This window comes from Centroberyx affinis, unplaced genomic scaffold, assembly GCF_046629955.1.
Source record: "Centroberyx affinis isolate AG114_WGS23_722 - 3 ecotype Tasmania unplaced genomic scaffold, CSIRO-AGI_Caff_v1 ptg001070l_1, whole genome shotgun sequence".
NCBI lineage: Eukaryota > Metazoa > Chordata > Actinopteri > Beryciformes > Berycidae > Centroberyx > Centroberyx affinis.
Window position 1 is genome coordinate 302,983 of NW_027279619.1, and position 15,877 is coordinate 318,859.

General features: G+C 41.9%; 2 protein-coding genes across 2 annotated transcripts in view; one reads left to right on the forward strand and one right to left on the reverse strand.

Moving 5' to 3' along the window:
• smtnb (smoothelin b) overlaps window positions 1–5,059 on the forward strand; it is a 50,106-nt gene extending 45,047 nt beyond the window's left edge. Inside the window, exons 15-21 of the mRNA XM_071523149.1 lie at window positions 370–432; window positions 555–633; window positions 726–902; window positions 1,000–1,126; window positions 1,342–1,493; window positions 3,434–3,610; window positions 4,920–5,059. Coding sequence (XP_071379250.1) covers window positions 370–432; window positions 555–633; window positions 726–902; window positions 1,000–1,126; window positions 1,342–1,493; window positions 3,434–3,581 — 746 coding nt within the window. The 3' untranslated portion in view covers window positions 3,582–3,610; window positions 4,920–5,059. The remainder of the gene's footprint in view (window positions 1–369; window positions 433–554; window positions 634–725; window positions 903–999; window positions 1,127–1,341; window positions 1,494–3,433; window positions 3,611–4,919) is intronic.
• Window positions 5,060–6,316: 1,257 nt separating this feature from the next.
• selenom (selenoprotein M) lies at window positions 6,317–10,314 on the reverse strand. Its single transcript, XM_071523150.1, has 5 exons — window positions 10,075–10,314; window positions 9,131–9,166; window positions 8,877–8,911; window positions 8,671–8,749; window positions 6,317–8,127 (listed from the first exon to the last, which is right to left on the reverse strand). The coding sequence occupies exons 1-5, from the start codon at window positions 10,168–10,170 to the stop codon at window positions 7,897–7,899; spliced, it is 477 nt and encodes a 158-aa protein (XP_071379251.1). The 5' UTR covers window positions 10,171–10,314; the 3' UTR covers window positions 6,317–7,896.
• Window positions 10,315–15,877: the final 5,563 nt, after the last annotated feature.

Sequence of the window (15,877 nt, forward strand, 5' to 3'; positions counted from 1 at the left end):
ACTTTATTTAACCAGGCAAGTCAGTTGAAAACAACGTTACAACAATGGCCTGGCAAAATGCAAAAGGTCTCCTGATGAGGAATTGGGGTGAAAGTGGACAAATGAATAACAAGGAGACAAGACAAGAAGGGAAGCAATTTGAAGAATGTAACAGAAAACAAAATAAAAACAGTAATGTTGAAAGAAACAGTAAAGACGGTATGCAGGACAGACGCACATAAGCTGCATCATCATGACAAAGACGCCATTAAAAACAATTAAAACATGCAGCAAAAGACGAGGAACATGTTTTAAGGGCACCGGCAACCATAAAACTGACACTGTCACAATATTTACAAAAAATCATTTGAAATGCATGTGTGTGTTTAGATGATGGGAGCAGATCAACACGCAGCACCATCATGGAGGCCAGTTATGTGCAGAAAACAGACAGTGAGTCATTACTTTATTCCCCTCTCCTTTAAATCACTATTAGTATAGTCATTACAGTTTTACCATCACTATCATTCATATGAGTGTTTATTTATCATAACCTGTTGCTCTCTGTGTTACAGGAGGGACAGTCCAGTCCAAATCATACAGCTACACCTCTTCCAGTTCCTCCTCCTCTAGCACAAGCAAGAAAGTGGGCAGGTGGGTTGTGAAACATCAGCCTGGTAATTACACTAAAATTAAAATCCCAGCACCTTCACAAATTTACTCAGCTGTATGTCTCCCTGCCTCAGTGTGTTTGATCGTGAGGACGACTCGTCGTCCCGCAGCGGCAGCAGCGGTCTGGCTGCTGTGGAGCGAAGGCAGGCGGAGAGGCGCAAGGAGCTGATGAGGGCTCAGACTCTGCCCAAGACCTCTGCCATGCAGGCCCGCAAAGCCATGATAGAGAAGCTAGAGAAGGAGGGAGGGGGGTAAGGATAAACAGAAACGTCGTGCAACCAAAGAAAGAAAAGGAACATATCAAAGCATGTAAATATTAACACAAAGCCCTGCACCCTTTTTCTGTAGCCCCGGGAATCAGGCAGTCGCCAAGGTAAACAAGGTTCAGCGCTCCACCAGCTTTGGTGTGCCCAACGCAAACTCCATCAAGCAGATGCTGCTGGACTGGTGCCGTGCCAAGACCCGCTCATATGAGGTGAGCCAACTGGCCACAGCACCCCACCGTGTCGACGCTCCTCTTTTAATGTCAGCCAATAAAGTTGTAGCTCATCCTGCTTAACAATTAAGGCAAGATGGCCCAGGCACAAGTAATTAGATGAGTTAGTATTTTCCTATTTTGAGATATTTCCACCTCTTAGTCATTACTGCCCCCCTGCCTCCATAACTGTTCTTTGTTTTTTTTTCCCACAGAATGTGGACATTCAGAATTTCTCATCCAGTTGGAGCAATGGCATGGCATTTTGTGCCCTGGTTCACAATTTCTTTCCTGAGGCCTTTGACTACAACTCACTGAGCCCCAGCAACCGCAGGCAAAACTTTGAGGTGGCTTTCAGCACTGCAGAGTGAGTATACACACACAACCTGTTTGTCCTACATACATGTGCACTAACCACATCAATTTTGAGTTGTTGTAAGTTTTGACTACAAGCGAGAGCTTCAACCATCTGATTTTCACTATTGGAGAAACCACATCAACTGCAGTGGACCTGGGTTTTGTTAAGCTTGGCAGAGAAAATGTGAAGAATATGTGAAGAAACCACTGCAAGAATATCCTGCAAGCTACTGCAGGCTTAGCTTTCCTCTCAGGCTGGAAGATATAGATAATATCTTCCAACCCAGGTATTCACACAGTGAACACAAAATGAAAATCAAACCATCCAAGCCAAACAATTTTTCTATGCTGCTCCATTCCCAAAACAAACACATTGTTCTCTCTTTGTATTGTGGGTTTTATCCCATCCTTCTCTCTCATTCCTCTCGGAGTACATTTGTTTTACCTTTGTGAAATCCACCTTCAGCTCTCATTCAATTAAGTCTTTAGGTTCAGTATTGCTGTATACAAAAATCTACTTTCAGCCTCAATTGCCACTCACTATGAGTCTACTGATTACCAGATATCAGCAGAGTGGAAAGTTTTGCTTGAATGGTGAAAACATAAACACAAAAGTGTGTTCATCACAGTGAGCGGCCTGAAGTATGGAGATGGACCAGTAAGACGTGGGAGTCGTGTGGCCGCAGTCCCATCCTCCGCTGATGTCCGAGTGTTAACTTTCCCTGTCTCTCTCAGGTGTACCAAGTCACCTCAAAGCTGAGCGACCCCTGTTACTACTACCGCACTAATTCCTCCACCTCTAAAACTCCACTCTCCACCTGTCCTCCACTATGAGTAACGCTGTGACTCCCTCCGTCTCATCATTGCTCTGAACCAGAGACCCGTGAGCAAACCCTCCCCAAACAACAAGCAGGTCAAAAAAGAAGAGCACTCGGCTGCACCTCAGATATTTCCCCCCTTCCTTTTTTACCCCTAATCTCCCTCTCCTCCCCTCTTCTTTCTTTACCTCCTCTCTCATCCCTCTTGAATGTGGTCACACCATTCCAACTTGTGATGTCCCCCCCCCCCCACCACCACCTGTGTGTGCCGTGTTCACATGCTCATAGTAGGCTTGTGACGATGCTGATGATGCTGCTGATGCTGCTGATGAAAATATCAACACCGGACTGTCACACCACCCCCCATCCTTCCATCTTTGTGTTTTTTGTGTGCACTATCACTCACTTCCCTGGGCACCTCCCACCCTTCTACCAGTTTGCTGTAATCTGAAACCCCAACACACACACCCACACACCCACACACACACACCATCCCGTGCACATCCGTGTTTTTCCACTGTAGATTCACTCTGTGGTTGTATCTCTATGTATTTGCAGGATCCTTGTTGTTTTTTTCAACACGTCTTGTATTTGTTTGTGACAATACAAAGCCGTATTGTAGTCATGTCTTAAGTCTCCTGTCTCAGTGCACAGAAAAAAACAACAACAAAACAAACAAAAAGGCTAAATGGGCATCACCCAACGCTCATTTGACATTTTGTTTTGTCTTGTGTGTGTGTGTGTGTGCGGCACATACTGTACGTATCATGATGTTCATGAAGCATGTCAACTCATGGATATATCTGTCAACACAGAGAATGTAATGTTATTGTTTCTTTTTGTGTCTTTTCTCTCTCCCTCTGTCTTTTCACCCCGATTCCTTTCATTTGGCTGCTCACTGCTTTATCTATTTTTTCTCCTCCTTCCTCTCTGTCCCACACTTCGGTTCCACTTTGTCCACTATCTCTGTCCTGTTTCCTCTGTCTCTTTCTATCTGTTATTCACTCTGGTCCTCCTCCACTTTGTTTCTCTCTCCATGTCGGTCTTCCTTCCTGTCTCTTGTTCCTCTCCTCTCTTCCTTCTCCCTGGTCCCCCTCTCTCCCCCTGCTCCCTCTCCTGGGCGCGGGTGCAGGAAACTAGCGGACTGTCCCCAGCTGTTGGATGTGGACGACATGGTGAAGATGCGTGAGCCGGATTGGAAGTGTGTGTACACGTACCTGCAGGAGTTCTACAGGGGTCTGGTGCAGAAGGGCCTGGTTAAAACCAAAAACTCCTCCTAGAGTCGCACCCCGCCTAAGTTGAACTCATGGTGAGAGAGGGGCAAGCCTACGAAGGAACCTCAGATTGGCTCTGAGAGACTTTATGGGATAGGGTGTGAGTGCTTCTGTGTGTGCGTGTCTCTGTGTGTGTACTTGCACACGCACATGCAAGTGAGTGGATATACGTTTTTAGTTGATATGATTTATGTCAACGGTTGGTGGCACAAAAAAACCCATACAGTTGTCATTGGATTGAGTGTTTGCTCCCTCAATCTGAAGCTGTGTGTGTGTGTGTGTGTGTGTGTGTGTGTGTGTGTGTGTGTGTGTGTGTGTGTGTGTGTGTGTGTGTGTGTGTGTGTGTGTGTGTGTGTGTGTGTGTGTGTGTGTGTGTGTGTGTGTGTGTGTGTGTGTGTGTGTGTGTGTGTGTGTGTGTGTGTTTGCGTGTGCGTGTGTGTGCATGTCTCCATAGCCTGACTATGGGCCAGGCAGACAGCCAGGCATCAGCACTCCTCATCTGCAGTTCCACACTTTAAAAGGAACTGCTGTATCACAATGTTTCAAACAGAGGGATTGAGAAACAAAGCAGAGAGCGGAAAAGCTATGTGTTGTCTCTTAACGATTGACTTATCTAGTGTGAGTTTACATGTGTTTAGGCACTTGCCTTGTAAAGCCTTTTAAAGTTGTGATCCTGAGGTGTAGAATGACCTATCTCTTCAATATCTACAATGACAAAACAAAAAGGGTTTATGCTGTTGACATTTATTTTGTCATGCAAGAGATTTATTCATCTGCTGTTCCTGTAACTTTTGTGTAAATGGCTCCCATAACACTACTGTTTGTTTGAATAGGCCGTCTCTTTACTTGAGTGCTGCAGGGTTTATATGGAGATAATGCCACCCTGTGGTCACTTTCTGCATGGCTCACATGTGGAGTCATCGTTCCTAAAATTGTTTATTGGCATACATTGCATTAGTCAAGTCAAGTTTATTTATAGAGTGCTTTTAACAGGTTTGCCACACAGTGCTTTACTTAAAACAAGGTTGACAAAAAAGGATAAAAACAAGAATAATGAAAACAAGAGATAGATTAAGTACATAAAACCATCAAACAGCACTAGAGCTTGCCAGTTCAGGAGTGTGTGTGACTGAGTTTTAACACTAGTTGTTTTCAAGTATTGCCATTGCGCTGGTTTGGTTAATGACTATGAGTATGGGCATGATGGATGAGAAAACAGTATGAAGATTTGGGAATCTGTGAAGAGAATATCCTCCTCCTCTCTCCATCTCTCACCCTCGTCCATCCTGCTAGTTCCTCTTCCACTCTCTCATACGAACTATCTCTTGTATGCCTGTCCCCCAGGACCTTTGCCAACTGCATGCCCCTGCTGGAGGTGGAGGACATGATGATCATGGGTAATAAGCCTGACTCCAAATGTGTCTTCACCTACGTACAGTCTCTGGTCAACCACCTGCGCAGACACGAGATGTCCATGGGTCGGCCCTGTGACCTCTGACCTGTGCCCCATACGCCTTCACCCCTGTAGTCGTGTCCTGTCCGGGGCAGTAACCAGTCAGCACCCCTCTCTTCACCCTGACACCCCCCCACCCCACCCCCCCACCCCAGCACCGTCTTCACCTGATGACAGCCGAGACTCTGAGAAGCAGGGTCACAGATTTGCACATCTCTGATGGACCAGTTGGGGATAGAGTGTGTGTGTGTGTGTGTGTGTGTGTGTTTGTTATCTTTGTTGGCAGGTGATGTGTTAGACTCATTCAGTTCTCTGGACACACACTCTTAATACAAAGTCCCACATTCTCCAGCGAGAAAGCTCCAAAGTTTTTTATTAGAGTATCTTTTAAGCTTTAAAATTTTACATATCATCTTCTCTGTTTCATACCTGGTAATATTCAACATTTTGCAAGTTGTGTTACTGGTGCGTACTGACAGACCCCAACAGAAATGTACAAGAGAAAATATTTTACAGTATTCCCCTGTTTAAATTATTTATACCTACATTTTTTTTCTGCTACACTTATGTAACTATTGTGATTTGTTAGCATAGCTGTTGGTGATGCCACTGAAGAAGAAAAATATATGCAATACCATATGATGCGTCTCTGCATTGTGTCGGTCTCCACTCTGGTACTGTTAAAGATTTTCTTTTTTTTTTTACCAAAATCTGCATGCTTTTTAAAACATATTTACTTGAATTATTTTAAATAGTTCTTATTATTCTCATGTTGTTGTCATCAGTTAGCATATTACTATTTAATTTAATTCAGGAGCACTGGGATGTTTTTTCTCTGTAGTTAAAATGAACGCAACATCATTGTCTGTGCAGTGTAAAGCTGAGTAAGCTTGCTACAGTGCTACTGAGAAGCAGGGTCAGGTTTTTTGCATTTGTAACACATTATATTATTGTATCATGATTTTATTCTAACACCAAATTGCTTGCATTGTTCTGTATTTTCAAGTGACCCATTTGTCATAATCTAACTCTCACATGCATTATTCAGGTAGAAAAAACAATTAGGAAGAGTGGGTATCAGTCCCTCTCAGGTGTTTTTTTTTTTAGATTACATTATATTGTTGCTAGGTGTTTCATACTGATTGACTCTGACAACAGGATGTAAAAGATCTCACCCCGATGCTCCCGTCACCCCCCACATCGCAGCCTCGCCCCTGCCAACACACACTCACACACGGCTGTTTGAGTGGGCTCTTTATTTATGCTTGGGTAGAGTTTTTGAAATATATTGTTTTTATTTTGTTAGTGTGTACATTATGCTTTTTAAGTTTTGTTTAAAAAGAAGTCTATGAGTCCAAGCTAGCACAATGCTTTATGAAAAAAGTAATTTCGCAAGTTTTTGGGCCCAATGAAAGCCGGCTTTCAGCTCAGTCAATTACAAGTAAACATGAATAATCATGGCTGAACATACTTTATTGCCAATGTATATTTCATAACCTAAGGAAGCTAAGGAAAATGTATCAGGACAGACTTTTATTCCACTTGTATAATTAAGGTTCCTTTAACTAGATTTCTAAAATGTTGGTTGGTTTCAGAGCTGATTTTGATGTAATTCATTTCTTTCTCACGCTCTATTTCAGTGGATTTAGTAATTATTTGAGAAATATTCCAGTGCTGCCAACTCAGAAACAAACATCTTCCACAAAGCAGTGAATCCTGTACATATGAGCTTAAACACGTTGTTCTAATTTCATGTTTCTGTGCACCTCACAGTTAAATGTGAATTAACAATTAAACCAGTTCAAGAAATGAATGCATTTGTTGGGGATTATTGCTTTGAATGGTCACACCCAGTGCACCTAATTTGATGCTCTGCTGTTCATTCATTTTCATTTCATTTTCCATACCCATAGGCTGGAGCTGTCCCACCCAGCATGCATTGGGCAGAAGGCAGGGAAACACTGAGACAGGTTGCCAGTCCTCACAAGGCGAACACATAGACAAATAGACTCACATTCACACCTACGGGCAATTTTGTCTCCAATCTACCTGACTTGCATATCTTTGGACTGTGAGAGGAAACTGGAGCACCTGGAGGAAACACAAGGATGCAACACACAAGTGCAAACACAAGGGGAACATGCAGACTCCACACAGAGGCGCAGGGCTGAGATCCGAACCCAGGACCTTACAGTGAAGCGACAGTGCTGGCCAGGCTCCAATATTCTCTCCAGAATTTCTCTTAAGTACTTTGAAGTGTGAGCTTTCTTCATATCTGAATTGGAGATTTTTATACAAAAAACAAAAAGATGAAAAAAGATTATTATTTTTTTTTAATATTTTATTATTCTTTTACAACCCTTCTACTTGAACCCTCTTGTCTGTGAAGTCCCACCCACCAGAATATGTGGCATCAACCCCAGGCCAGTCTGGCGATTTACAGCCTGGGGCTTCATTAAGTTTCACAGTGGGTAGGAAGCCATCAGACACACAAGAGAGCAGAAGTGAGGAAAGGATCCTGAAGATATCTGACACGATGGATAAAAAAAAAAAAAAAACATGCACTCACAGTCCTGCAAGGTGCGTAATATGAGAGCACTCACCAAGTGACCTGTTGTGTTGTTAGCCTCGCAAAAACAAAACAGACAAACAGCAGTAAAAATGTATGTGCAAATTCAGACTGTGACCCTCGGAGGCCTTTTGCTGATGATTCTGTCCCCCCCTAAGGGCTGATCCATGATCTGCTGGCCTTATTTTGAAATGACAAGGATTTCTGTCATGTGTGCTGTAACAGCCAACTGGTCATGGAGCAGCTATGAAGCATAGTGGTATTATATTATTTCTACTTTTCTCCTTCTCACTGGCGAGTTATAGGTCGGAGTGCTGGGCCTCAGAGGTGGGCTGTGAGGAGGCGCTCTCTGCAGGAGGAGAGGAAGAGGAGGTCTGGGGCTCTGGTGTGTCTTTAAAGGGGCTGTCTTTGGCAGGGGAGAAGCGGAACTCCTCCGGCACCTCGTCCTCAGCCTGGGCCTTCTTGTAGAAGCCCAGCTGGCCCAGCAGCTTGTTGATCTCAGAGCGGGTCATGTCAGACAAGGCTATCCGCTGTGGAGGAGTGGCACACAGACCCAGGTTACATTTACTCTGCAGCTGAGTCGGGGATAGAACAGAAATTTTGCAAAAACAGCTGTTGCAAAATGGATGCTTAAAGACCCCGTGAAATGGCATCTTTACTTCCTTGATTAGAAGCATTTCCTTGTTGAAACAGGATGTTGGGGCGGGACATATTGCAGTGAGGGATCATTCAAAAGTCTAAACCAATGGAATATGAGTCATGGAGAGAAAGGGAATTTTATTTGATGGGAGGGGTGCGGAGGGGTGGGATTGTTCAAAAACCTGATGGTTTTATTGGTTAGAAATGTATATTTAGGCCTACTAGTGCAGCAAAAGATAAAACATACTCTGTTTTCCAGGAAGTAAAAGTAATGTTCATTTCATGGGGACTTTAATATAGTGTTTCACAATTCCACTGTTTCACCTATGATTCTCCTATTTGGCTAATAATAGCATATATTATAATTCGACAAAGTGCCAGATTTACCCTCTCCAGCTCTTGAGACAGAGGTATAGTGCAAAACAAAGACTTACATCCAGCTCTTCGTAGTAGTGGTTAAGGAGGACAAGCTCAGGGTCGGCCCCAGGGATGTGCTTCATCACCAGGTTATGGCTGGAGTAGCAACGGTCAAGGATGGGCACAGACAGAAAACGCTGGAATTTTTGGCTTAACATTTTGTGCAACTTCTACACTAATAAGTAAGAGAAAGCAACAGCAATACACCCGAGGTAAAGGATACTAAAGAGGAATATCCTGGGTCACAAAGGCTTTGACCTGCGGAGAGAGAGATGGGGATTGATGTTTCTCACTCACAGTTTGTGTGTAACCCTAGACGTTAAATGTTTCTCAGTGACCAAATACCTTCACGCTTCAGTCTAGAACAAGGTTTAATTCTGCCTCTGAAACTGGCTCTCAGTGTGTTGACATCTATATTCTTACCGTTTTGCCCCAGGCAGCAGAGCAGACTGTTGATTACAGGAGTGAACAACTTACCTCTCTCAGCCTGTTCAGCTGTCATCCACCGCATGTCTGAAATGAGACCGGAGATAAAGTAAGATACAGGAAATGTTTGCAAGCAGCACTCATTACAATCAGGAAATGGGATCAGCAGGATCAGGAAAAGAGGATGACTTCATTGTGAGTTTACACAAGGCCATCCATTCTTTCCGCATATTCCTCCTAGATACACACTCAACCTATAAAAATATGCATTTCTTTGGCTTCACTTTGCTGTTGAAATATTACACAGTTTGTACAAAGTACAGATTTATGGAAGACCTAGGTTGGTGGCCTATGTATTGAGAGGAATGCCTAACCCATTTTTTTTTTTTTTTTTTTGTAAAACTGTGCCTCAGGTAGTGTGAACTCAGATATTCAGTAGCAGGGGTGAATCACATAACAATAGCAAGAGATGCATGCTTTTCATCAGTGGTGCTGGTAGGGTGGTGCTTCAGTGACACCCTAGGGGAAAACTACATGGTCTTTCACAAAGAGAAGAATAGAGTTTCAGAAACTTTTGTGTATTGATAGGAATCTGACCCTGCAGTTGAATCTCCTGTTACACACTTCGTCTTAGAAAATGAAAGCCAAGTCATTTTGTTGCAAATGCCGTTTTTGGTTATTACATTGAATAAAATACAAGTTATTTACAACCCGTATGTTTAATTGGGTACCACACCACACCAAACCAAACGCGTTAAGGTCCATTCAGGCCATCCGATCTATTCATCCTACTCGTCTAAAAAAATAAAAAAAACACTCACGCATGCGCTCAACGCGGATATTTGGGAAACAAAATGCATCCATTCATATATTCTTCCAAATCTTATTGAGAAAATGAAATCCTGCAAGCTTCAGCCCACTGCCATTCCAGAGAGTAATTTACTCCACTTTTACGTCGTTTGAATGAATCGGAGTAAAATGAATCCTTACTGTACCTCCACCTTCGCTTTTGCGAGACCGTCCAGTTTCTTCAAATCTACATCGTAGGCCGAAGCACAATGAAGTAAGCTGGCAAAGAGGAACAGCCACATTATTGCTCCTGGTTCAGACGCGGGACCAGGACTCGTTCCTTCTCGGCCCCAATACCTGCAGATCTAAATAATTGAGCTGAAGAAGAGGAGGGAGAGTTGATGTGCGGCTATGTCACGTCCGGACCTCTTGCCACGTCAAATGTTTCCCCCTGTCTGACGAGAGAGGCGTGGACAGGCGCTCATTGGTTATGAAGATACCCGGCAAGACACAGTTCATCCTCACTGATGTTACAATGTGAGTTCGCTATATCAGCATGAAATAATATTTGGTTTGCCTTATATGCCGCAGGCAGGGGTTTCAACCTGTTTACTTTACAATTCCAGTGTTCCTAAGTCCTATAATAAAGATAATATACAGATATCATTGTAGACGTACATAGTCATATAAAGTACAAGTCTTTATAATAGGGGAGAACGGGGTAAATTGAGTCTGTGGGTAGGATAAGACGCCCCTTGTTTCTAGGCAACCATGTGAAACGTGATCACAGATTTAGGAAGAGTAATTAATTTCCATGAATCTGTGAATAAGATAGCACATGGAGAAAGATGTGATAAAAGAGCCAGGTCAAAAAATGTGATTGCTATGTTAAGTGATTTCATCATGGTAAAGATGTCATAATGTTTGTGTCTTGATTGATTGATTGATAGATAGAAATATGTTTGAGGCTCTATTATTAATTAGTTTCAGGCTTTAGGTCATGATCACATAGGATGTGTTTTTGAATGCGTCAGTGGCTTTTTTCTATTATTTTCACTGGTTTGATGGCAGCAGATGCACGTCTTCTCCAAGATGAACATGTCTCAACTTTATATTAGCTATGTGTATGTATATATAGATAGTATAGTAACACATATATTTGAATCTCCTGGTGTATCACACCAGGAGACTCTGTGGAGACTCTGTGGATTTAGTTCAATGCTGCTGGTCTACTGTCTGTACATCTCCAAATTACAGACATGATGATGTGACATCAAGCGCATTAGAGATCGATTTAGATCCATTTGTCTACATTGACCAACTTTTGATTTTGTGCTTCTGTATGGGAAACACTGCATCTCACAGTCAAAGACGCCCTGTAGAGGCCATCTGACGAAGCGACATCTCAATTAGCGTTACCTGACTGACTGACTGACCTGAATTTGCCTCGTGATGCCCTCGGTTGTGCCGTGGGAAAAATAGTAGCGCCTGCATTACAGATTAGATATCATTATGTCATGAGAATACAAATGCAAAACAAACAGCGTTCGGCCCTCTTGGAGGATCTGAAAAGCAACCCAGGAAATGTCAGGAGGGAAGTGGATTTGATCAGTTGCAAGAGAACAGAAGATAGGCAGAATGACACTGAACCGAGAAAATCAACAAAGGACAAGCACCATGAACCAGTGGCGTAATTTGTGTCTAAAACATTGGTGGGGGGCCAACTGAAGGTCAGGGGTATGGGGGCCCTCCCCCAGAAAATTTTACTAATTTAATTAATTTTAAATGCATTTCCTGCAATTCTACAGACTTTGGCATCACTGATGAGCTTTCTTGAATACAGTAAAAGATATACTAAATCACCTTCACCAAAAAAGGAAAATGCTAAGTGACAAACTATTGATATATGTAGGCTACCAAAGTCTTTTGGTGCATGTCCAAGTCAAGTCTCAAGTCAATCAAGGCAAGTCAAAGTCAAGTCTCAAGTCAAGTCACAAGTCTTTCAGGGCTTGCTGTAAGTCTTCATAATTGTAAGTCAAGATGCAAGTCTTTCAGGTCTGTGAATGCTGACCATGCCCATTGCAATGACGTGGGACCAGTTCTTGTGTTTTTAATGTTTTCCTTTCAAAGCTTTTTTTATTCTATTCTTTTTCTTTGCCGCAGACCTGGCAAGAACATGACATGAGACAGTGGATAACACCATGATAGCAATGATCCCATGTACAGAGATGGAGTGAGCAGATTATTTTTCCAGCTGCGTTCTAATGCTACCGCCCCTTGTAGTTTGAGGGCTTTTATTTTACAACTTTAATTTTGCTGGTTAATTTGATGCCCACTCACTGGGTTCAGAGGTATCAAACACAAGGCAGAGTTCAGTTTGGGATGAGGTTGGGACGTGATTGGCATACTTGGTGATTGATGACATGTGGTTTCGATAGTGAATGTCCCATATCACAAACAAACTGAATGAATGATGATGTGGCGTATGAATTTGGCCGAGTGCCAGGATACTGTGCGTCGGCCGTATAGGATCTAGCAGACGTTGATCGGGCCGTATTTCCTATTGCAAATTAATGTAATGACTCAACTTGCAAAACTTTGGACATTTTGTGAAATTTAACATGAATTTGGTACGGAGAACTATGTGCTGTAGATAACCTGTCAAAGAAAAAAGAAGATCTTTGCGTGCCCAGATTAGGTCAAGCATACTCCCTCTCCATATTGAAACAGGTCGTTGGGTGGGTACTGCTGAGGAAGAGAGACTGAGACAGTGAATTGAGTATTGCTTACAGCTATAATATATAAGAATTGCGCAATTGGGAAAGACAATCAGAAAGGCAGGAGAGAGTGAGACGGCTGCAGAAAAAGGAGACTTACAGGGAATTCTTCGCACAAATAATTGAATTATTTCCCATCATATGTTGTTGGACAAGATGGACTACTTGGACAGCTTAACTCTATTCATATGCATTAATATTTTTTATTTATTTTCTGAACTCAGCCACACAATTTCTCTAATTTCTCTGAGCTGTTCGCAGCTTTCATCCCAGTGCAGCTGGACCGGTTGGAGGCTTGGCGGCGTGTTTATGCTTCAAGGCTGTTAGGCCAAGACACACACACACACACACACACACACACCTAAGAAGCATGTAACGTCCAATTGCATATAAATTTTGACTTATTTTACATACATTAGTCTTGAAAAGTTTGACTTGTAAATGCATGCATCTAAAGTTCTACTTAATAGGCTAAATATCATTTCAAATAATCCAAACTCATTTTTGACATTCAATTTGAACACGGCTTCGCTTCGCCATTCTAACCAATTATGACATCATTGGATGGCGCTGGACTCTGCTCTACCAATCAGAGCCTGTCTCAGCTGCACTAATGACATCACAATCAGAATTCTAACGTGTTTGGTCGCAGCAGCTCAGGGTATAAAAGGCCCCGCTTGAGGTCTTGAGCTTCAGACCGTACCACGGTCTGCTCCCCTGGGTGCTGGTAAACCTGTTGCTTGGACCGCAGCAAGAGGCTCTCTTTGGGAAGCCTTTTACACCATTTCAGACCAGTAGCTATTGGACGCTTGATGGGCGTGTTTGGAAACGTTCTTTTTTTTTCTAGTTAATTTTGATAGTTTGGACCAGGTGGCGTGGCAGCTAGCAAACGCGGTTCGTTGAAGAGCTGGTGGTTGGTACGAAGAAGCGCAAACCCGCCACCCAGTCCAAACTATCAAAATTAATTAGAAAAAAAATAAAACTGTATATCCCCTGATATCTTATCGGGTTGTAGGCCCTTGTCAAAGTCCACAGTAAGAGCTTTACCAGGGTAAAGGGGATGGGTGCTGCCGCTGCTGCTCCTGCTGCTGCAGCAGTACCGTTAAGCCAGGTGGTGCTCGTCAGTAGCCTAGTGGCAAGCAGCAACACTGCTGCTGCTGCTGCTACTACAGCTGCTGCAGCAGTATAGGGCTAGTAGTGGTAGTTCCAGTAGTTCTCATTACAGATATCTGAAATATTTTAAAGTAGCATTTTGGCTAGTCATAATGTAATGAGAGATATTGTAAATTAGCATTTAATAGGCCCATATCTCTCATTACATTACGACCAACCGAAATGCTAATTTAAGATATCTTTTATTATATTATGACTTGTCAAAATGCTAATTTAAGATATCTGATATCTGCTCCTGCATGCTGTAAAGGCCTTAATGATAGGACTGAAAAGGACAAAAATAAAGGTTTTAAGTTATAACCAACTTACCCCTACTCTTCAGTAATCTGTGCCAAAAGATCATCGTTCAAGGAGTCGTCGTTCTAAGACTGTATTAGCTACAGAAAATGTTCCATAATACCAACAACCTTAAGTATACATTATTGTTTGAAATGAATACACATTTATTTTCCCGTAGTAGCATAAAAAGTAAAGTGTCTCATTGAACCCCATTCTCCCCTGTATTATAGGAATGTTATAGTATATGAAATAACACAAACTAATATGTAGTCAATATAAACTATTGAGTACCACAGACACACTGTAAGTTCCTATAGAGTATTATAGTGATTTTCTGTTAAGGTATATGTGTATTAAGCTTTCAACACATCCCACAGCATTTGAACTACTTCTCTGTCCTGATCGACAATAATTTTAACCACCAGCAGCTTTAGGCGACCATCTAGTCCACAAAGTCCACTCCAGTCTTTTCCAACAAGCTTTGTGTTTTAAGGGTGCCATCTAGACACACACATGCATGCACGCACGCCCGCACACACAGTTTTTGGTTCATTAATGTTATAAAGGCCACAGCCATTTATGAGGTCATGCAGACTGATGAGGACCCCTCAGGTGTTGCCAGGGCAACATCTTATCGCATCCTACTTCAGCTCAGTGTGGAGGTGTTATAAGGGCCATCAGTTTCCTATGGGGACAAAAGTGCGTTGGTGTTAAAATACAAAAGTGGAAATGCAGTAGGCTATAACATTTTGGTAAGCATACCAAAGCTCACTAAACTCTATATCCAGACAATTTGATGTATAGTCTGCTACCCCAGTTAGTTAAGCTTAATATCTTAACAAAAACATAGAAAAAATGAGAATGAGAATGGCAAATAAAAATAGAGAATATATAGGCCTATATGTATATATATATATGTATATATATATATATACATACATATATATATATATATATATATATATATATATATGTGTGTGTGTGTCTGGTATGGTCGAATGTTTGGGATTATGTAACTTAATGCACCCTGTAAGACCAGGACCAGACCAGTGTATCTACTTTATTTTATTAAAGTTTTTAAATCAGTGAGGTCTAAGCCTTAAATATCTGTTTTTAATTTATCTGAATAAATCTCCCTGGCCATTTTGCTGGTGTTTGAAATGATTCTGAATTGCCTTGCTACCAACACAAAGCAAGTAGAATTAGTAAAAGCTCTCTACTGGAACCTAGCTAAAATATATATTTATCCTCAAAAGCATAAATCTAGTTGAAATTACTGCATTTGTAATAACTGTAGCTTTTAATATGCGCCGTGACTTAGTTTGAACATAAAAGCTGCCCTCACACATGGGCCAAAGTCCATTAAAGATGCCTATATCTCTTAAAGACCTTTGATGTTGCACTGAATGAATAAAATTCATGTGAAAGACTAGAACACTTAATAGCTTATGTTTACAAGATAGTTTAATGGATGAGCCCACTTAATGGGGTTCCATTAAAGAAAATCTTTCTAATCAAACAGCCTACATAAATACTGTATGTATATGTCATTCAACAATGTATTTATATAAACACAGACTGGGAATGTTAGCTGCGGTGCAGATTTACTGCAGATGATCTGCCTTGCTAAAGTAATCTACTTCAGTGGTTGACTCATGGTTGGTAACATCATACCACACAGGAGAGTACCTGCACCAGCTGCAGTTGAAACAAGTTGGATAAATTGACTGTCTTAGCACACATTACCAATTAGCTACTGCAGTTATTTTAAAACAGAAAA